Source organism: Egretta garzetta, unplaced genomic scaffold (assembly GCF_000687185.1).
Source record: "Egretta garzetta isolate BGI_Z169 unplaced genomic scaffold, ASM68718v1 scaffold100, whole genome shotgun sequence".
In the NCBI taxonomy this organism is placed as follows: domain Eukaryota; kingdom Metazoa; phylum Chordata; class Aves; order Pelecaniformes; family Ardeidae; genus Egretta; species Egretta garzetta.
In genome coordinates, this window is record NW_009258265.1 from 1,295,469 (window position 1) to 1,318,144 (window position 22,676).

Here is a 22,676-nt window from a genome sequence, read left to right on the forward strand (position 1 = left end):
GGGGGGGGGCGCAGCGCATCACCGGCACCCGCCGAAGTGCTCGGTACCCCGCTGAGATCCCAAATCTAAAGCTAAAGTAGAGCTGAAACGAGATTAAAGCTCAGCCGGTTGCTTAAGAGTGAAACGCGCCCGCTCAGCCGCGTCGGCCCTGGGCTTTTCCTTCTCCTGGTGTTCCCTACCCTGGCTAACAAGCTGCGGTCACCCGCGCAGAAGAGGGACGAGGTGCCATGAGCCGTACGCCCAGCATCACCTGCAGGAGGGCGGTCACGCCGCCAGGGTGATAACCGTGTGTCAGCCGAGTGGAATAAGCTGGAACACGAAGAACGAGCAGAGCAGCCATATGGGTATTAGATCTCGCTTTAACCATGTGCAAAATGACCTAAAAGGAAGCAAGGCTTTAACAGGAGTCACCACCCCTGTCTGTGATTGGCCAAATAAACGTTTCTGCACTCTAAGCCCTCAAAAACCTCACCCTAAGTAAGTACTCGTGCACATGGTGGGAGGCAGAGCGATACAGGTATGGCTATGAAGAAAGCCCTTACATGGGGAAAAAGTGTTCAGGGTTCACCAATGGCACTTCATTACCCAGTTGTATGATAGTTATTCTTTGCACCAAGATTATGCTTTCAGTTATCTGTTCCGATCCCGTCATATCCTGCTGATTCTCTTTCCCCTTTTTGTCCCTCTTTGTGCACTTTACCTCTGTGAAACTGGGGACTTTTTGATACGTGTGTGGTATACTGGATCCCTCTTCTTATTTGAAGCTTGTAACTCCTAAAGAAATGTGATCAAACCCATAGGTTTTCATTAACTGTCTCCTAAGCTGAACCAAATTATATTTGTTGCTGCCAGTCGATGCAGGACATGTGCATCCAGAGATAGGAGTGAAATTATTATCTCAACGGCTAATCTGACATCTGGCAACTACCTTCTCCTTTATATTTTTAGCAGTTACCTGGAAGAAATTAAGTCATAGCCTGCAAGGTGATTTGCACAGTAAATAATTTAAAAATAATTTTGAAGGTGGTTGGCTACTGCAGAGTAGTTTTCATTGTTCAGTAATTGATTTTAATTATACAGGATGGACTTTAATACATTCAGATGCAAGGTTGTCTAGGAACAGAGAATGCGTGTGTAAGTTGCAGGATGGAAAATGCCTGTCTGGTGGAAAGCTTTACCACTGAGAAGGGCTTTTTATGTAATAAATGACAACCAAAAATATCCAGAGCACCGGTGCAGTTTGTAGCGTAAGAACAGTTTAGCTGTTAGTTGCACTAACAGACAAGCTGTAATTCTCCTGTCAGCGTTTTTAAAAGGATTCTGAAAAATCGTGGAGGACAGCTAGAGGTAAGAAATAACTTTGTGGGCTGATGAAAAAGCTATTTCACAGTGGGAACAGACAACCTGCCTAATTTATCAAGACTTAGTAGACAATAATATCTTTGAAGCAGCCACGGAGAGTTAAGATAATGCTGAGGTCTAGTTGAATGGATGAATGTCTGTTGAGATTCAGTCACCGCAGGGCGAACTTTGATATTCTCAAACTGGAAATAAAGCTAATTCTTAAGAGGATTTTTTTTGTATCAAGTGGGGTTGTGGTATACTGGATTGTATGTAGCATTTGCTGTATTAGTTGTCATTCTGAAAGAATTTGAAACTGTGCAGCTCTGTCCTCACAGCATTTCCAGCTGCATGTCCCTCTTTTGGACTCTCCTTGTGTAAAGATAAGGCTGAAGAAAGGATCTGTTTTTCTGACTTGACTCCTTCTCCTACAAACTGCTGGGGAAGTGAACCTCCTTTGCGCTCAGCCTCTCGGGGCTTTGTGCATATGGGTCCAACTGTGCGCAAGGCATCATGAAAGCTTTTACTACTGCGTGCAAGAAATAAGCCGTAGCTGTGTTTGGGGCCTGGAGTTGCAGTACGTGAGCCTGGCTTGTTCTGCTCTAGCATCTGCGCAGAGCTTGGAAGGCATCTTGTATTTGAATCTGCCGTGGTGCAGCGTGCATCTGATTGGCGCTCACCTTGTATCTCGGCTTTGGCCTTTGCTGCACAAATCTCTTCACTGAATCTCTGAGGAGTCATCAGGAGCACTTTGCGTTGGGCTACAGGGAAATCCGGGAAGGAGATACAGCAGGAGAGCAAAGTAACGCAGTCATTTGATCTGACGTTTGAATCTCTGCTTTGACTTGGGTGGATCAAACCTTTCTGCCGCATTTATGACTACAGCGGCAGAGATTTTATAACAGTAAGAATTCACAGAGTAGCCACATCTGTAGAGTTTTAACATGGGGGGATTGGAATCCCAACACATGGTATGAAAGCAATAGAATTGGTACAGGAAGTCACAGGAAAGAATTAAAACGTCTGAGTGAGATTCAGAAAATCCTGTTGGAAACCCTTTAGAATATTTTGCATAAGGGTGCTGCTGTCTCTCCTTATGAGTAACTCATCTTTAGACAAAAATGACAACCCAGAGACATTCAGGCGCATGAGAGTAAATTGGGTCATAGTGTAGAATAAAAATTTATCTGTCAAATAACTGCACGTTACAGGCAGAGCCAAAGATCTTCCATGCAGTACATGAAAGTCATAATTAATGAACATACAGAGGGAAAATGATAAAATATTTTGAGAAGAATGTTTTTGCATATGGCACTAGACAGTTGTAACCTCTCAAGAAAATTAGACAAGATTGGTGAAGACAAGAGTAAAAATGTAGTATCACTGAAACAAGAATTATATAGGTGACTGACAAGCACAATTAGGTATTTTTCAAGCAATAACAAAATAAGAATTCAGGATACACTGGAAATACAAATCGTTTTCTATTTCTGTACAAGTCCAGCTGTGTTTCAGTGTAACATCTTAATCGGTGACGAGGACGCTTGGACAGAACGCATCTTTGTCAGGGTTGCAGAGGACACCAAAATGGGGGGAGCAGTCAACACGCTGGAGGGGAGGGGTTTTATTCAGAGCAACCGTGCCTTGTCAAAACCAGTGCTTTGCCAGAAAGCCAGCAGGCTTAGCTTTCCGAACTGCCGGCTAAGGGAACCTGTTCGTGGGTTTTTTTCACAGGCTATTGGAAGCCTGTAACAATTCAAGCCACGTCTCCAGAACTGTATTTGGTAAAAAGGTTCTGGTTACGAATGCCCGGTCTGAGTTTTCTGTCTGTTGTAATGTGTGTGGGCAACCCATGAAGCAATTATTTGTTCTTAATGTGCTAGAAGTGCGCGTGTATCGTAAGGAGTATGAAAGGCATTCTCCGAGAATTAATACTAAATTTAGTGACTGTAAGGGAAGAAGCGGTGAGGAAACAATTTTATGTGAACATCACAGTGGAAATTAAAATGTGTTAATGTGCCGGCATTTTTTGCCATTAAGGATTTGGTTTATTTGCTTATAATCCCATATGGCAACACTTTAAAGCCTCATGTACCCTTAATTGCTGATGCATGGTTCTCCAAGGCCCGTGTTTTGCGGCTGGTAAAATTGTTCCATCTCTGTTCAAAAGAAACCCTTCTTACTAGTGCTACTCACAGGACAAGGAACTCTCAGTCTTCCATGCTGAGAACAAGCAAGATTCTGTGATTTTTCCTAGGGAAATAGAAGGAGCTGATATTAGCGTCTGTGTGCTATTTGGAGGAGCTAGCATTTCAACATGGAACATGATGCAGCTGGAATGAAATGTTAAGGATGGGAGAGATCCAAGGACTGTTTGGAAAGGGAGAAAAAAATGGCATACAAATACTCTCTTTTTCACCTCTAGCTGTGTAAGAAAACCATCTATAAAATCTGCAAAAATCATTCACTGAGAAGAAATTTGCCTTCAGGGGAGCCAGTCTGCATTGCCAGATTCAACCACGGTTCCAGGACGTGAGTTCCTATTGATCCTGTCCACTATCAGATATATACTATTACCTAAACCATATACTCACCCCACTAAGCAAAGGAACTCACTCACAGCTGAATTAACACTTTTTATTTTGGCCTTATACTGTAGGATTTCTTTTGTGTTGCAAGCAGAATTCCCCAGGCACTGATACTTGTCCCCCTGGCACAGATGATGTCCCGCCAGATGGAAAATCTGTCAACATTTGTTTGGGTAATGAAGTCTTTACAAATATTTGGCTCGTTGCCATAGTTGTTTGGCAAAGACAGCAGAAAATGTAGAAGCTTCACTAGTGCATAAGGATTCATCTGCTTGCACTACAGTTTAAGGGGTGATCGGTCATTAGGCGAAAAGGAAGACTCTAGATGTTCATATAGCCTTGAATTACATCAAAATTGTGAGTGAATGCACTCAGATTCATATAGATACAAACCAACTAATTTGGGTATTTATTTTAACTTTTTTAGAATAGCTAAGTGTCCAGCCAAAACTGTTAGGTGCATTGCCACGTCTCAGAAACTTGCCCAAAAAGATACCGTGCAAATGCTTATCCGGAGCTCAGCTTAATATTAAGACTCTGTATTTGCATTTGCATTTCTGTCTTGAGCTGTAGAGATTTTCTAAAGGATTTCAGTTTCCACATCCAGTTAGACACATAGTGAAAGCAGCCTTTAAAAACAATAAAGGGATTTATGCCTGTGTAGGCTACCTCTTTTCACAAAGTGTGCAGGAACTGAGTTAGCTTTCAGCAAAAGCCTTCTGTCCCATTCTGCCAGTGTTGACCAGTGGACTCAGATCTTACTAGGAGGCCCCATGGTGTGATAAAACGTATGTTGGGGTTTTTTTCTTCCCAGGAAAGTGATGCAGATATTGGGACTGACATATGGAAATAATCAGACTCAGAATGAAAAGCAGTGGGTTTATGACAAAAAGGAGTCAATGGTCTCCTCATACTACTCAATGGTTATCTCCTCTTAACTACAGATCGTGCTCCAGTGCACAAGTAGAGGTTTGTGCAGGATCAGTTGTGCTACTAAGTAGATGGGTTGTTTGCCATTCTAGAAACCTGGAGCTTTTATCAGAGTTTATGGCATTATTGCTGGATCTAATTCATTGTCATCATCAAGCCTGAAAGGCGTGATCATCCTGCTCAGTGTTTGGTAACAGGGCAAGGTGCTTCTAGCCACTGAAAGGTGCTGGGTTTGCTACAGTTACTTGATAGAACCAGAGGAGTTAGGCAGGGCTTAGCTGACCTGAAAGTACTGAATGCTTTCTGAAGCACTTGGGCTTCTTAAACATCACTCACCTGGATTCTTTTCCATATTTTCCATATTCATTTCAACTAAGACACTAAAAATTACAATACTTGTGACGAAAACACTTGAGTGGCGAAGGCTGAATTGCGTCGCTATATTGCTGGCCTTTGGATGACAGCCTTGCCAGATCATTCCATGACTTCAAACATGTTGAATAGCACAGGGACAGAGGACTGCAACTCATAGGTGAGACCTTCGAAGATGCAGGAACATTTATTCACAGTTACTTTCTATCTTCCTGTGGCCTGAGGAGGAGCCGGTGCTGTTTCACAGTGGTTAAAATTGCCCCCTAAATAAAATGTCTGTTTGTCTGGACTGTCTGCTGGAGTAGCAAGTACTGCTTACCTAGCCCTGCAATACTGGTAGCTGACAGTAGAGGCTTATTCTAACTGGTTTTTAAATTATCTTATGTAAATAACAGTTAATCTTAGAAGTGACTATCCCGGGCTTTCTGTTATCTCCAGTATTTTCTTACTTTGGTCAGAATTTTGCGTTCAGAAAGAGTTCTAATTCTGTGCCATAGTAGGCTGCGACAGATTAAGTTTCATGTGTGCTCTGCTCGGTTGTCAGCCAAGAAAGCAGCGTTCTCTCATGCACAGTAGTGACCGTGGCTCTAAATATTTCTGTGAATTTATAATCTGTAGCTAATTCACTTCGGGGCACAGTATATTTAGCATTGACTTACAGAAAAATCAAAGATTTTGGCTAGCAATACCTTCTGGGGACATCATAAATACTGAGATGATTCACCGAGTTCTAATCGTTTTCTTGACACTTTTTATCATACAGGTTCATAGCCAAGAACATTATGAGGCTGCAGCGTCTGGGGATAACCCATGTTCTGAATGCAGCAGAGGGGAAGTCATTCATGCATGTGAACACTAATGCAGAGTTCTATGAAGGCACAGGCATCACATACCATGGCATTAAAGCTAACGATACACAAGAATTTAACCTCAGTCGCTATTTTGAGGAGGCAGCTGATTTTATTGAGAAAGCACTTTCCCAGAAGGATGGTAAGGCAAACCAAAATATCTTTCTACCATGTTTTCTGTGCACTGCGTATGTTTCTTAGCAATTTATTTTACTGTTTAAAATGGTTCTTTGCTCAGATTATCAGCTGAACAGCCAAGTCAGGAATTCACATCAAGGCTGTGGATCAAAGACACCAGAATACACGATAAGACATCTTAATCTTCTGTCTGTACATATAGGTCTCCAGTACATGGCAAATGGAAGTCTGTCACCGTAGGGGTGACTTTGAAAAGTGAAACAGCTGCTGCATCCTATAATAGTGCCTTCCTGGGAAGATCTGTTCTTATTTTTCCTTAGAAGTGGTAAATCACATGGGGAAAAAAAAAAGTTCAGGATCTAAAAGTTAGCTTAGGACACTAGAAATTGAAAACTAAAGGCAGAAGTGATACAAGTAATGCATTGCTGAAGAGTACTCTCACAACCTCCTGTATGGTTTTTATTTCCAAATGTATAGTAAGGATAGAGACTGTGGCCTTACAATTTTTATTACATTAAGTCATTATATTATTTTATGTGATGATTATTACCTCATTATTCCCTAGGATTGCAGGAAGGCTGGAGATGATATTTGCAATCTTGTTGATTGCCACATTTCTCTACAGTGTGTTTCCTCAGAGCAGAAATCCTAGGACGTAGTGCAGTGGGTCAGATGGTGTTTGTTGGTTTTCGACTATTTTAGCATACCAGTTATTTCTACGCATGCTTAATTTCTTTCTCGCTTCGTGACTAAACATGAAAAAGGAGGAACAAGAACTCCCACAATTCTAGAAGCTCTTTCTCTGAAATGGGCAAAAAGGGTACTGGAGCTGTGATGTGCTTGTGACAGATGGAAGGAATTTTTTACCCCCAGCTTGGTGAAGTATTGACAATTCTAAAAACTGAAATGTGTCTCACCGAAACAGGTTGCAGTAGGACAGAAGAGTTTAACAGGGCCAGCTGTGCCATGACTGTCCCTACTCAGTTTGATCTAACCAGTTGCAGAGGCAATCTGAATTTACAGCAGCAGTTCTGTTTGCTGATTCTTTCGTTCTTCGTAGTTGTCTACCATGCCTGCCACTGTTTTCTTACTGTGGCAAACAGCGGAACTTTGTAGCCAGGTGATGCTGGAGCCAGTTTTAATATTCACTCTACTACAAATCGCTACTGCGATTTGATAGTTTTGTCTGATGCTGAAGTGTAGAGTAAGGACAGTGAAGTGAAGAGGGATGCAGTGATATTTTCCTTCAATTTTATTTTAGTGTTGTAGTTGCATGAAGTTCCGGAAGGCAGGTCTGGTATACTAAAGGTCTGGAAGGCCGCCCTTAAGACGCTGCCTTTCACAGAGGAAGGAAGGCTAGAAACCCTTTTGCTTCTGATCATTTCCAGAGGGGAAGTCAATTCGCTTCCATGTATATGATGAAGAATCACTAAATCTTGATAATTGATGGCTACGGGCTCTCAAAAAATGTTGAGAATGAATTGTTGTAGCTGTTTAACTTGCTACTGATTAGAGATTTGCCTTGAGCTGAGAAGCCTCTGTAGCTCAAGGCAAATGTGGTAATGGGCTTTCTGCTGCAAAGTTGTGGTTATGATGAAAATGTGTGTGTATGGTTCATCTGTTCTCTTGTCTCAGGAAAAAAGTTACTCTGGAGAGTAGCCTGGGCCATATCTCCCACTGCATTTGGGAAGGGGAAAAGTTTTGTGCCTGGAAAAGCAGGCCAAAGAGGAAGAGGCTGAGAAGCAATAAAATCGAGTTAGATTTCTCAAAGGGATCAGTGGCCTGCTTTGTTATTGTTGGATACCTACTTATGGGATTTACCCACGTGGTGGGTTGACCCTGGCTGGACGCTGCTCTATCACTCCCCTCCTCAGCGGGACAGAGGGAGAAAAACATGACAAAAGGCACAAAAGGCTCGTGGGGTTGAGATAAGGACAGGGAGATCACTTGGCAATTACCGTCATGGGCAAAACAGACTCGACTTGGGGAAAGTAATTTAATTTATTGCCAATCAAATAAGAATAGGATAATGAGAAATAAAACCAAATCTTAAAACACCTTTCCCCCACCCCTCCCTTCTTCCTGGGTTCAACTTCACTCCTGATTTTTTCTACCTCCTCCCCCCAGGCAGCACGAGGGGATGGGGAATGGGGGTTGGGGTCAGTTCATCACACATGGTCTTTGCCCCTTCTTCTTCCTCTTTCTCTTCCCCTGCTCCAGCATTGGGTCCCTCCCATGTCAGACAGTCCTCCACAAACTGCTCCAACACAGGTCTTTCCCACGGGGTGCAGTCCTTCAGGAGCAGACGGCTCCAGTGTGGGTCCCCTGTGGGGTCACCAGCCCTGCCAGCAAACCTGCTCCAGCCTGGACTCCTCTTCACGGGGTCACAGCCTCCTTCGGGCACCCCCCTGGTCCATCATGGGGTCCTCCCTGGGCTGCAGAGGAAGATCTGCTCCCCTGTGGGCCTCCCTGGGCTGCAGGGGCACAGCCTGCCCCACCATGGGCTGCACGAGGGGCTGAGGGGAATCTTTGCTCAGGTGCCTGGAGCTCCTCCTCCCCTCCTGCTGCACTGACCTGGGTGTCTGCAGGGCTGCTCCTCTCACACATTCTCACTCCTCTCTCTGGCTGCAATTGCACAGGGTTTTTTTCCCCTTCTTAAGAATTTTATCCCAGAGGCGCTGCCACCGTCACTGATGGGCTCAGCCGCGGGTCCATCTTGGAGCCGGCTGGCTTTGGCTCTGCCGGACATAGGGGAAGCTTCTGGCAGCTTCTCACAGAAGCCATCCCTGTAGCCCACCCCCTCAATGCCAAAACTTCGCCACACAAACCCAATATAACCAAACAAGTATGTAGAATGAGTTCCCTAATCAGTTAGTTGGAAGCATTTTATTGGTGCTGACATAGGTGTGATTAGATGTTTCTGGTTCTTGTTGCTGCATGGTCAGCAGTTTCATTTACTTGAGTGTTAATGTGGCTTCATAAATAGCCAGAGAAGTAGCCAGGTATGATCCAGCATGCAGTTAGCATAGGAATTGGCAGCAATGCAGCAAAAAAGCTGGATGTCTTTGAAGAGATGGAACATATGACAAACAGCATATTTCTGGTACTGGTCATCTTTAGGGACAAGGCTTATTCTAAACCACAAAAGAGTGGAGAAGTGTAGTAAATAGACACGGTCTGACTCTTTGTAATATAGCAGCAAATATGTTTTAGTGTGAATGTTTGATACACAACCATATTTTTTTCTGCATTATCCTTGATGACAGACCATGTAGCTAACTAGCAGAGTGAAAGCACCTTTCTTCCAAGTTCTGTGTCTTCTGTAGCATTCAGAATTTACTTTGCTCAAGCTGCTGAAGGACTAATATGATTACGCTTTATATCCTAGCTATTTCATGTTGCTTTTCAACCATGTATTCCAGTATAACCCAAATTATGACCTGTCTTCCCTGCAGGACAAGTGTTTGTGCATTGCCGTGAGGGCTACAGCCGTTCTCCTACACTGGTCATCGCCTACCTCATGCTTCGCCAGAATATGGATGTCAAGTCTGCATTGAGCACTGTCCGGCAGAAGCGAGAGATTGGCCCCAATGATGGCTTTCTAAGGCAGCTTTGCCAGCTCAATGAGCAGTTAGTGAAGGAGGGCAAACTGAAGCCCTAGAACAAGAGCACCGTAGTATTTTTTGAAGTTTCTCAAACCATCAGAGGACGTTTTAGGTACTTTAGATTCCCAATCACCAAGCTAAATCACCTAATGTGAGGGAGACAGAATTCCTGCTCTTGTCTAGTGAAAGTATCTTTCTCGAACTCTGGGTCTGTCTTTCAAGATGGCACAAAACCGTGTCACTGTTTGGAGCTGTTGCAATAGAGAGGTGTTTTTAGAGGGGTAACTCCAGTGATAACAGCTGTCTTCACATGTATTTCAGAGCCCCCTGCAGACTCTGTAGCCAATGTGGTTTGCACTGATGTTGAGTTGCGATTCATTTAAGCCTTGTCTTGTATCCCACCAGAGCACCATTTCCTGAGCGCCCCAACACATCTCTTTGCTCGCTCTTAATTGAAGTACTGTATTTTCTAAAGCTTCTTTTTCATGCACACAGGTGCCTAAAGTTTGAGTGTCGGAGCTTCAAGGAATGGAGAAGCATATATACAAATGCACAGATGCACTCGCTTGTCAAATGAAGTGTATGCAGTGTTGTGTTTAGTGTGGATTTATGCAATACACAGTGTGTGGTAGTAAAGCCATTCAGAGCCCAATCTTGATGCACACTGTATTTCCAAGAATATTTGTACCTCTTGCTGTTGTGATTGACATGAAATAGTCTGATATCAAATGCTCTTTTGTTTTTGTTTTGAAGTCATACTAGAAAAAAAGTCAGGAGCAAATGTTGAGGAAGAAACTTGAGCAAAGAAGAAATCACGTCTGTATTTAGGAGTGCTTGTACTGGATGTATGATAAACTTCTAAGTATCCGAATATAATGGCTCCCGAGGTTTGTATTGAATTCCAGTGTCTCTCTCCCGTCTTTACTATCGCTTTTGTTTAACGTCGAATGGAATGAGCACACACGCAGATTATTTCCAGTTGGGCAGCGCAGGTGAGCTTACAAAGCAGTTTGTAGAAGTCTACTCCTGACTTCTTGGATTGCTTGCATGGCATCACTGAATAGAAATGAGCATTGTTACGAACCACACGGAATAGGAAACATTTCCTTCCTATTAAAATAAATGATGTCTTGATTCTGTTTGACGTACCGGTGAAGTGAGTCATTGCAATACTGGGAAAGGGAGCTTTGTTTACAGTATGCCTGACTGGTGTGTAAATGTGTACCTGTGAGTTATAGCATTTTATATATATTTATATATATAATTAATCTCCCACTGCAAGCTCGGAATTGTTTGTTAAACTGACAGAAGCTGAGTTGTGTGTGTTCCCTTTTGATCTGTGCTTTAATGCAGTTCTAGATTGAAAATCTTAATGCTATTTTAAACGGAAACATTGTTGTATGAGGCATACATGTAAGCCCAGATCTAGTTTTATATATTCAGTTCACTGATCAAAAATCACGATGGATGTACATTGTTTTGCTTCTTGTTGTTGGGGTTGTGTGGTTCGGGGGGGTGGGGGTGGCAGGGGGCAATTCTGTATAGCTAGATAACTTCCTTGAAATTAAACTCCAGAGATGATTGTTCTGGTTGAAGACCAGGCTTATTTCTGTTTCCTTGCACAGGATGGGAACTGCCAAATCAAGTAGCCTTTTGTGCCCTTTAGAATCATGGAATCACAGAATCATTCAGGTTGGAAAAGCCGTTTAAGCTCATCAAGCCCAACCGTTCCCCTAACCCTGCCATCCCACCACTAAACCATGGCCCTAAGCACCTCATCTGCCCGGCTTTTAAATCCCCCCAGGGATGGGGACTCGACCCCTTCCCTGGGCAGCCCCTTCCAGAGCCTGACAGGCCTTTGGGGGAAGGAATTTTTCCCAATGTCCAACCTAAACCTGCCCTGGCACAACTTGAGGCCGTTTCCTCTTGTCCTTTAAAGGGATAACTGGCGAACACTCTACGTAATGTTTCCTTCACCTCCCTGCAGTCAGTCGGTATGCCATGCTCACTTTGAATCAGGATGGTTCGGTAAGAACGTGCCGTAGGCCATTTCACTGGCTAATGACATACGTCATCCTTTCTGCCGTTCTATCGGTATGAAGTGAATTGCTTCTTCAAAATTCCTAGTTCCTCATTTCAGGCTGTGTAGCTTGGGGAATGGGGATACTGGCCTTACTTTTCTACTACACTGACTTTTTCATACTGCAGTCTTACTTATAAATCATCCTTTTACAACGTTTACTATGGGCATATATATATTTTTTTCTATCTATCTCGTCTCACACCATGTAGTCATCATACCCGTCTGCACTACCAGTAAAAACCCAAATAAATGGAGATTTGCGTGCATGTACTTTGTCTTGGACCTGTTCCTTAGAGCTCAAAAATTCCAGTCCATTAAAGAGCTAAGGAACCATTAGGAATTAGATTTTTGTTCCTCTCTCATAGATTGTAAGAAAGCTCATAGTTGTCAGATTAAAACCAGAATGGTTTATTAAAATGGAGTCTGTTTACCTTACGGCATGTGGTGGTTTGACCTTGGCTGGACGCCAGGGGCCACCAAGCTGCTCTATCGCTCCCCTCTTCAGCAGGGCAGGTGGGGAGAGAATGAGATGGAAAAGAAAGAAAACTCCTGGGTCAAGATAAAGGCAGTTTAATAAAAAAGCAAAAGCAAAGGCCGCGTGCAGTAGCAAAAGGAAAACAAGATTTTATTCTCTACTTCCCATTAGCAGGCGACGCCCAGCCACTTCCCGGGAAGCAGGGCTTCAGTAGGCATAGCTGTTGCTCCGGAAGAGAAAACACAAAAGACGAATGCCCTTCCCCCCCCACCCTTCCTTTTCCCTTAGTTTTTATATCTGAGCTGACGTCATGTGGTATGGAATATCCCTGTGGCTGCTTTGGGTCAGGTGTCTTGGCTACGTCCCCTCCCAAGATCTTGCCCCGTTCCAGCCCACTGGTGGTGGTTTGGGAGTTGGGGGCACAGCCTTGGTGCTGTTCAAGCACTGCTCAGCAGTGGCCAAAACATGGGTGTGTTACCATCCCCTTTCTGCATACCAATAGAAAGCCCAGCGCTATGCAGCTTGACCCGATACAGGGCGATGGTTTTGTATTTGTCAGTAACAAGAAATACCGACAAATCAAGACATGCAGGAATTTGTTCTTCTGTTCAAGATGTTCTTTTAATTCACAGGACACGTTTTGCTTCTCGTGGTAACTTCAGTGCTACTCCAGCCCGTTTATCTCAGTGTAACAGAACAGATTTAATGAACTTCTTGTAGTTTGAGGGTGAAGAGGAAGAACTAAGACAACGCTGTAAAGTGATTTTAAAAATTGAGCTCTAAGATGGTTTATCCTATCTGGAGTGACTCAGTAATGAAACCATTTCCAGCTCTGCTTTTAGAGTAAGCTAAAAATAGAGTGTCAGGCCGCTGCTCCGTTGATGGATCACACCCTCCCTCTTTTAGTCTTATCTTGCTGGTTAAGTACAGTAATGCTGCAAATTCCTCTGCCTATTTTAACTGGCCAAGAAGAACCTGTGTGCCTCTAATCCATAACGACGTGCTGTACGCTTTGATAGTGCTCTTTCTGGTTGTAGAAGGGAAGATCGTATAAAAACGGGAATGAGAGCTTTCCTTCCGTGCAATATGAAATTGAGAAAGTATCGGAAGCAACGCCCCTTTGTATCCTTCTGGAATGACGGCAGAGCTGCCTTTTGCTGTGGGATGTTCCTTCCAAGCATGCTAATTGGGGAAGGTATTTTTTAGAACAACTCTTTGTCGCAAATAAGCAACACAGCATTTTGGGGAGCTGAAACCTCTTGGTTATAGCTAAAATAGTGTGGTCTGGATTCACATTAATAAGTTTATCCTGAGCAGCAGCGTGGTGCTTTTTGTGTAGATCAGATGCTGGAGAAGGGATGGGGTTTCTGTAAAATCTGCATGTGTCACAGAACAGAGATACCTACCACGTCAAATCCAGCACAGTGAAAGGAAAACCAATAGCTTGGGGTTTTGTGCTTAAGAGGTAGTGAAGTTGGAGCGGGAGGAAGAGTGTAGGCGAGAAGCTATGAGCATCTTAGAGCAAGGAATACAGAAAAAAGTCCAGCTAGATACAATGATGATACCCAGAAAACTAAATTCACCTGCTCGGGCTGGACCGAATCTTTCTCAGCCATTGCATAAGTACAGGAGAGAATTTTGTAACTAAAAAATTGAGATTCAAAGCAAAAATAGCATTTTCTGAGTGCTTTCTTAGCTGAGACTACGGTGTCGACAGCAAGTGTTGTATCTGGCACGCTCTGAACCATAGGTACCGTCAGAAAATGCTTCACAAGAGAACATTGCAATATGTCGCTGCTGAAAAGGGAACATTGCATGAAGTTATTTCTGACTTAGAATTCACAGTGTCCGAATGCGGGACCAGCAGCCCATTCCAGTCTTGGAATTCCATTTTCAGGTGTTGAGCCTGTGTAGTACTGGGCACGTTTTTCTCCTACATGAGTATGCCTGGCTTAACTCTCTTGGTGATGTGAGAATTAATTAATCTTTATAAAAGGCTCTGCAGATGAAAAACACTTTGTGTAAGAACCCTTCATACTCTTCGAGTTGAAAAACAAACTTGTGTTAAACATATCTTCCTCCCGCTGAGCAAAGGAGAACAGCAGAAACGGCATTTGAAGTGCCTGTTTTCATAGAATCATAGAATCCTAGAATGTTTTGGGTGGGAAGGGACCCCTAGAGGTCACCCAGCCCAACCCCCCTGCAGGGAGCAGGGACACCTTCAACCAGATCAGGCTGCTCACAGCCCCGTCCAACCTGGCCTGGAATGGTCCCAGGGATGGGGCCTCCACCCCCTCTCTGGGCAACCCCTGCCAGGGTTTCACCATCCTCATTGTAAAGAATTTCTTCCTTAGATCCAGTCTAAACCTACCCTGCTTCAGTTTAAAACCATCACCCTTGCCCTGTCACAGCTGGCCCTACTAAAAAGATTGTCCCCATCTTTCCTATCGTCCCCCTTTAAGCCCTGACCGGCCGCACTCAGGTCTCCCCGCAGCCTTCTCTTCTCCAGGCTGAACAGCCCCAACTCTCCCAGCCTGGCCTCAGAGCAGAGGGGCTCCAGCCCTCCAGCCACTTAAATATTTTCATTGAGCTGTCTTCTGTTGTCCAGAACTAATTAAATCTCCGATGCTAGAACTAGAAGCAGGATTTTTTCCCCTCCTTTGTTTAAAGGAGTTGTGCCAGTTTACTCTCATGTTTATAGCACAGAGGGACTATTTAATGGAATCTCACTTAGTATAAGACAGAGGTTTCATCTAAAACCACTTTCTGAGCTTCGCCAGTGAGTACAACTGAAAATAGAGAAGGCCTGAGAGGTGTCTTCTAAGGATTTGTTTGTGAGAATTAGTGTCCTTTTCATCTCTTCTTCTGCAAGTAAATCCTGGAGCTGCGGATGGTGTAATTCAGTGAAGTGTTGGGTTTTTTTTATTATTTTAATTCCAGTATGCCAAGGTCGCTGGCTTGCTGACTCACCAGATGGAGCTGTAGGCTTGTTATTCTTCACTAGGTCGTCGTCATCCCAGCCCTGAACAGCGCTAGCATGTGAATCTAACGTCGTCTTGTTTTATCACTGCAAAGGGCGAACCACCAGAATGATTTATCAGTGCACCAGAATGATTTATCAGCACACCAAAATGATTTATCAGTGCCCCAGTATGATTTATCAGTGCACCAGAATGATTTATCAGTGCCCCAGAATGATTCATCGGTGCACCAGAATGATTTATCAGTGCATTTGCTGGGCTCTGGTGGGAGAACGCTGAGATTCCATTTATTCTTGGCTACTGGGAGGAGGTCACACCACAGCATTCGGCGTGATCTTTTCACAAGGCGGCGTGTGACTCGGCACAATTCTTACGAGACAGAGAGAAGTTGCTTGGGCGAGGGTGGCTTAGCAGCACCGTAGGAAAAGGAACTGTTTCAGAAGTGAAGAAGTTCTTGAACGTGTCAGAAAGTGAATTCCTGGGCGGCGTGTACATCATGAGCCATTGTCGACAGATAAGTTTAAATGGCACAGGTGTATCTTCGGGGCCGGGTACGGAACGGAACACCCCTCGGCCTGGGTGTGGGCAGAGGGGGGAGCATCGCGAGCACCAGATGTTACCAGTGACAGAGCAGATTCCAGAAGCTGGTTTAGATGTGCCTGCCTTCGTGGTGCAGCATTGCGATGCACGCACGCCAGGAGAGAAGTCTGAGTCTGGAAAGCAGCCACAAGGGATCCAGGCTGACAAATAATGCCAATTAGCTCCTCGTACCTGCTCCCCTAATATGTCTAATTCCCTCTTAGCGTGGCTAACAGCGGTGTTTTTCCATCTGAGAAAATAGCATCCCAGTTCTGAATGTAGAGGATCCAAACTCAGTTCCACCATGGGGGGGAGTCATTCTGAAAGCATCCATCATACGTCCTTTTTTTTTCCCTGTGCTTCATTAACAGTGCAAAAATCAATTGGGGGTGGAGGGGTGGTGGTGCTGCAGCCCAGACCACGTCAGCTTTGCTGCAGAAAGGACTGTGAGCAGGCAGGCAGCTACGGGACATGGAATAATGTTTTTGTAGTTAAGGAATCTGAATGTCTGCGGGATTTGGATTCTTTTCTTGCCTCTGTTAGGCTGCCCTCCTAGCTCAAGGACAACAAGTTTTAAGCTGGAGGCTAAATATAGCTTCTGATTTTTACCTCTATATTTTTTTGGTATTATTTCTCCCAGTGGGTAATACAGATAAATGTTAAGAATGTTCACAGAGGGGCTTGTTTAAGTACTTAGAGAAGCTACATCAAGAAAATGTGTATGTTTTATGTGGCAATTGATTACTATAAATGTGGTTCTTGGTGGCTGGCTTCCCCCGAATGATCGCTTTTGGAAATACTCTCTAGGGAGATGTTACAGGAAAAAACATGAACAGAACCTGAGCTTTGACAGACACGTACAATTTGGAAGGCATTTAAATAGGGCAGGGAACAGGTAGCAAGGGCTCGGTGATTACCAAGACTCGATTTTCTTCTGCTCTCCTGTTCTGCTGTTCAGCTGTACTCCGTCATGCCACAAGCTGAGCTCTCACTTGGGACAAGGTGAATTCCTATCTGGCAAAAATAATACCGAGTTAAAAATCTTTGTTTAATTCCTGGTCGTCCTTCCTGACTTGTTCAGGCTAAAAAAACCAAACAAACCAAACTAAAAAGCCAAAACAACCCCCCCCCACACGCCGTTCTATTCCTTGGAGGGCCGTTAGGAGATCACATGTCAGTATTTCCAAAGAAAAGAAAAAATAGCTGTATCGTAAGGCCTGAAAGCAGAGCTTGAGATTCTGGTATGCAATTTCAAGTGTAACTCAGTTGTGGTCATCTAGCCTGATCTGTGAAAGGAAAAAACCCGACCCCCAAACCAACTAACCAACCAAAATCTGCAAGGACTGTGGTGGTCCCACAGCTTTCCAAGCTGGGGTCTGTCTTGTCCTCGGAACCCTTTTTATTTGGTGGGCAATCATGATGCCCCTGTGAAGCTGGGTATCCCCTGCTGTTGAATTAGCATGACTTACTCCTCAGTGGGAAAAATTATGCTTGGAAATACGTTTGCAATGGCTGAGTGCTTGGGTTTCCTATATTCGTGAGCCCATCATTAACTGCTTTGAGTAAAGGAGGCGGTTAGGAATGGAAGATAATCAGTGCTGCTGATGATGATAGGGAAAAAGGGATCATCTGAGGCAAATTATGTGACAGCAGTCTGTATTAAAGAAGGTTATCCTGACTGGCTGCGGAGAAAAAAAATCTGGTAAAAAGAAAATAGTATGTTGTATCCCTCCATAAAACCAGAGTAATTTTGGTGCTGGTAGGGTGCGTAAGATGTGGGCTGGAGGAGAGGTGGAAGGGGAGCAGACAGCAAGGGCACACATGTATGCAACACCGTGCACCAGAGATTCTTTGGAATATTTGGAAAGGAGGTCTCTTCTGAGAATGCTAATCTCTAATTTGGGGCAGAGAGAAAGGGCAGGAGAGAAAGCATGTCACAATGTATTTCGGACGCTGTTATTTCAGGAAAGGACCGTTGTACGGAGCAGGTAGGGTAAAGCTCACAAGACTCAGTGCCGCCAGCGCATCTGCTGGGTGTGCCTCTGTGCACATGTAAGGCTGAAAAGGTGACACCTCCGCGGGTCATTGCTGTCCTTTAAATCTTATTATTTACCATCAAGGTCACACCAAGGGAGAATACACCTCCACTTTCAATTTGGTGACCTGTTTTCCGTGCCAGGTCAGGGGAATTGTCAGAATGGAATGCAAGCCTTAGGTACTGGCTCTTAGAGTAGCAGGGAGAAGTCAGACGGTGAATCACTTGTGAATCTCTTCTACATGAAATATTCTCATGAGGATGTATGCGACGAACACTGCAGTAACACATGGGTGTCCCTCTGCTGCTTTAAGCACACATTTTGCTCTCCGTAGCTAGGGTGAGCTCAGTGTAGCGCCTGACCTTACTGAGATGCTTTCCAATGGATGTATTTAGCCTGACATCATTTGCAAATAACTTGAAAATATTTGTGGTCTTGAGACAAAAAAAAATGATGCAGCTATCACCACTATCATCTGATTTTTGCAAGGAAGAAGAATACCATAGATGAGATTTTATAAGATGGCACGTGAATACATCTTGGGCATCATGCCCTAGACATGAGGTCATCAATTCCCTCTTCTTGCTGGTTGTGTCATGAAGGGAAATCAGTCTGGTCATGTTCTTGTGTTTAAAATAAGCAAATGCCCTATGTTCAACACTTGCGCAGAATGTCAGCAGAAGTGGTAGCATGCAAAGAATTTAAAGCAAATGCAAGTACTTTTTTAAAAAAAAAAAAAAGTGATAAAATGTGAGCAAGAGCATGTCAAAGAGCACTATGTACAACATCCTGGCTGTTTACCCTAACGAACATATTCCAAGCAGCCTGTTTTTTTTTTTAAGGAAAACTAAACAAAACGACTTCTCATTTCGAAAAGAAGCTCTTTCCTGTTCCTTCAAGTACATTTGCGAAACAAAATGTAGAGCTCCTTGGTTTGTAAAGGGAAAAACAAGCTTCCCCCCCCCCCAAATCATTCGCCTGCAGAGACTGGAAAGCGTAACTACTGAGCTCCAGTTCTGGATTTGCTTACTTTGTACCAGGGGCAGAGGGGAAAGGGAAGAGCAACAGTAAAAATAAAAAGGCTGAAAAACCTTGGGAAAAGACACTAGCCGAAGGTTCAAATATGGAGGCAGAAGCAGGTTTTAATTAGAACATTGGTAGAAAAAAGTGCAGAAGGACTTGTCGGGTTGCAATTCATCCCTGTCTCGTCGGCCAGCGTTGTTGCCAAGCACAAAAATGAAGCTCATGTGAGAAGTTTTTACACAGAAGTTGTAGAATATTGTCCCTAACCCACCCCCACACACCCATTTTATTTCACACTGACAAAAGCTGAGATGAATGAGTTGTTGTCTGGCCCTTCCCACTTTGTATAGTCATTGGCTGGCTTGGTTCTAAAAAGGATTTAAAAAAGGGGAATAATGTGCCTTTGCCTGGGATCTGAGACTGTCAGGGTGCTGAAGAGCTGATCTGCGAGCTGCCACCATGCAGATCTCCTGGGCTGTGTGCTCCCTCTGTGTCTTAATACAAATTGCATTTCGGTCAGTGGAAGGGTGGCAAATGTTTAAAAACGATGCTACAGAAATCATTCCTGAGGTCACTGAGAATACAGAAACGCCGATGGAGCAGACTTTCAGCAACAACAACACGATGAACCAGGCAAAGCACGGAGGAAGACACATCCAGCAAGCTCCAGACCCGAACGGTAAGAAAAATAACATCATTATTACTGGGTTTGGACCCTAACAGGCAGTTTGTAAAAGAATGCTTGTTATCATATGTGTTTATTTATTAAAACCTTTAGGTGTGAAACTAATGCTCGAAGTGATAGGGAGTTACATCCCCTGCTGAAGAAGTATCTGTGTAAACGTTAGAAGGGATATACCAGAGTTTACGGATGAAAAATGTGCTTTATCTATCGAACGATCCCTAGGTACTGCAACGCGCATTCCCGTTCTGCCCAGCTGCTTTCTGCAGACCCAACTCCAATACCTAAAACCGGGAGAAGATATTATTTAAATCCCTCTGTGTTTTGTGCTCGCAAGCCCTGCCAGGACGTATCACAAGTCACCTCTCTCTCTTGGATGTTCGGATGGGGCAGTGGGTTGACAGTGGAGACACTGATAGAAATCATTAATAGAAAGAGTCACGCCAGCGGTGTCTGAGCTCACACGGCAACCCCGGCACGTGGAGGTTGTGCGCAGCCGAGAGGAGCGAGCTGCTCGCCGGCCTTCGCCAACAGCCGGATTCCAGCAGCCAAAAAAGCTGTTAGGAACAGTGAAAACGCTCCCAAGGGGAATGCGTGCCCAAATGAATCGGGAGGGCACTCTGTATTGCAGGGGCGTGCAATTGTGGGATCGGTTTGGCTACTTCAGCATAGCAGAATATATTGTCACTGCATTTGGGCAAATGTCTAACGTTCGCAATGATGCAAACCACAGGCTTTGTGAGGAGGGATGGAAGATGGGGAGTTAGCACAGAGGAAGATACTTTTAAAGAAGTTCTACTGGCAAATAGGGTGAACTTGGTCCTCCAGACCGATGCATTTGGCTACCAAATGCCCGTAGCAACAAGTCAAACTTGCAGTTCCCACTGTGGTGCATTGCAGATCCGAGCTAGCCTTCATTCTCTGGGGACAAGTGGAAGGGAATTGGGGTTTTCTGCTGCAGCTGTCAGTGAAGGTGTTTATAACCATAGCATTAACAATGTTTTAAAAGAAAAAAAAATAAAAGAAGTAATGTTTTTGAGAGTGCAACTTCAGCAGGGACTTAAATCCCTAAAAGGGGGGGCACTCTGCTTCTCACATGCAGCCCCACCAACCACTAGCTCAAGGCAGGGTAGGTTTGGGGTTCCATCTGAATACCTTCATTTTTTAGCCTCTCACTACTCCAACATCAACTTGGGGGATCTGTCCCACTGAGAGGTGCAGATTTTTTGAAGTGGCAGGTACATTTACTTAAAGAGAGAGTGAAGGAGACAGGACAGTTATTCAAGATATAAAGCAGTCTTGCATATGTAGTTTAACATCTTTAACACAAGGAATCAAAAGGATGAGCCGAAGTGGCCAGACCTTCCCAGGACACGTGACGTTGCACCAGCCCATGAATAATTTTGCATTATGTGGAACCTGCACACATACAGGACGGGACATACACGCACAGAAAATAAACCTGCCGAGCTGCGGGAAATGCCCGTATATTTACCTGTATCTGCCTGTGTGCTATGGTGGTACCATGCACTTCATTCAGAGCAGTATTTTTTACGTAGATATAATTTTCTTAGGGAACTTGGGAGGATTCAAGTAAGGGCACGTGGAGTTCAGTTGTCAGCGTTTTTGTCTCGGCAAGGATTGTTTCATTTCATTAATGCAGCCCTTAAAGCTTTTAAAAAATGAAATCTTGCCAGCTGTACTTGGATAAACATAAACCTGAGCACTAAAAATCACGTTTCTGAGCCTCACAGGAACAACAAAAATGAAAATATCTGCCCCAATACTGTTCTAGCACTAATGACTCCGGGTCAGAATTCCCTGTTGCCGTACTAAGGAGGGAACCACCTTGTGCACAGCAGGGACAACGGGCCTGGCAGACACAGCCCTCTATTTGTAAGCTGACCTTTGAGGATTTCCACCATAAGTAGCGTTCCTGAGTTAAAACTATCCTTCTGACTAAGAGAAGAACATCAGCAAGTGTTTATCTAGATGAAGTTCTTTGATAAACACCTTCAAAAATCAAATTCTGTGGCTTCCGAACAAGTCAATTAGCCAAGTGTGCCACTTGGCAAAAGTCTGGGAAGTTTTTCTAAGTCCTTAATGCTAAAAAATCTTGTATTTCCTCATGTTTCCTTTGCCTATAGGTATCCATTGAAAAAAAGGGGGGGGGGGGAACCCACTGTAAGGTTTCTAATCAGCCAGAAGATGCCCCTAGTTGTCTGCAGGAGATGATGTGGGACGTGGGATTATCAGTAAACTAGGAAAACCTAATGCCTGAAGAGTGGGAATTCCTTAGCGCTCTTGTTCCCTGCTATTTGCCCTAACCTGGAGCACATTTCGCTCGTTAAAAATCACTGAAGGAACACTTTTCTTTGTTGCAAAAGAATTTAAATCTGGAGTCAAGTGCTGAAGTCAACAGCGTTAATCTAGATCAGCGGGGGAAGGTTTTGCCCACAAGTAAATGACGCCAGGAGAATCCCATCAAAAGTTCCCACGAAGTTACCGCTGCTGCTGGGGTTGCACTTCAGAAGCTGCACTGACCGCCGGCACAGCCCTGGTGGGGGATTTTCCTAGAGGCAGGAGAAGGATTTTACTCATCAGTTTGCACATGGTTGTTCAGGGGTCTCATAACTCCCGTAGCCAAATACTCAGAAGCTGCACGAATGAGTCTTTGGAGATGCTCTTCCCAAAATCTGCCATTCCAGATGTCCAGCTTGTATCTAGTTCAGGGCTGGATATCTTGCTATGGGAACGGAAAAGTGCTTTCTCAAGGATGGGGAAGAAATAGTCGGTAATGAATGCGTTTCTTGTTTGCAGATGCTTCTGACTTCAGCTGCAGAGAAATGCGAACCACCCGCTACGTTACAGAGGGCCCTTGCCGCAGCATCAAGCCCGTCAAGGAACTGGTCTGCTCTGGTCAGTGCGTCCCCTCGCACCTCCTTCCCAACTCGATCGGGAGAGGGAAGTGGTGGCGTCAGAACGCCCTGGATTA

At 44.3% G+C, this 22,676-nt stretch overlaps 2 protein-coding genes across 2 annotated transcripts in view; both read left to right on the forward strand.

Moving 5' to 3' along the window:
• Positions 1-35: 35 nt before the first annotated feature.
• DUSP3 (dual specificity phosphatase 3) lies at positions 36-10,622 on the forward strand. Its single transcript, XM_035903232.1, has 3 exons — positions 36-477; positions 5,995-6,221; positions 9,673-10,622. Exons 1-3 carry the CDS (start codon positions 341-343, stop codon positions 9,876-9,878), a joined length of 570 nt encoding a protein of 189 aa, XP_035759125.1. The 5' UTR covers positions 36-340; the 3' UTR covers positions 9,879-10,622.
• Positions 10,623-19,458: 8,836 nt separating this feature from the next.
• The window catches only part of SOST (sclerostin), a 3,459-nt gene continuing 241 nt past the window's right edge, over positions 19,459-22,676 (forward strand). Inside the window, exons 1-2 of the mRNA XM_009648242.1 lie at positions 19,459-19,678; positions 22,502-22,676. The exon at positions 22,502-22,676 is cut by the window's right edge and continues 241 nt beyond it. Coding sequence (XP_009646537.1) covers positions 19,459-19,678; positions 22,502-22,676 — 395 coding nt within the window. The remainder of the gene's footprint in view (positions 19,679-22,501) is intronic.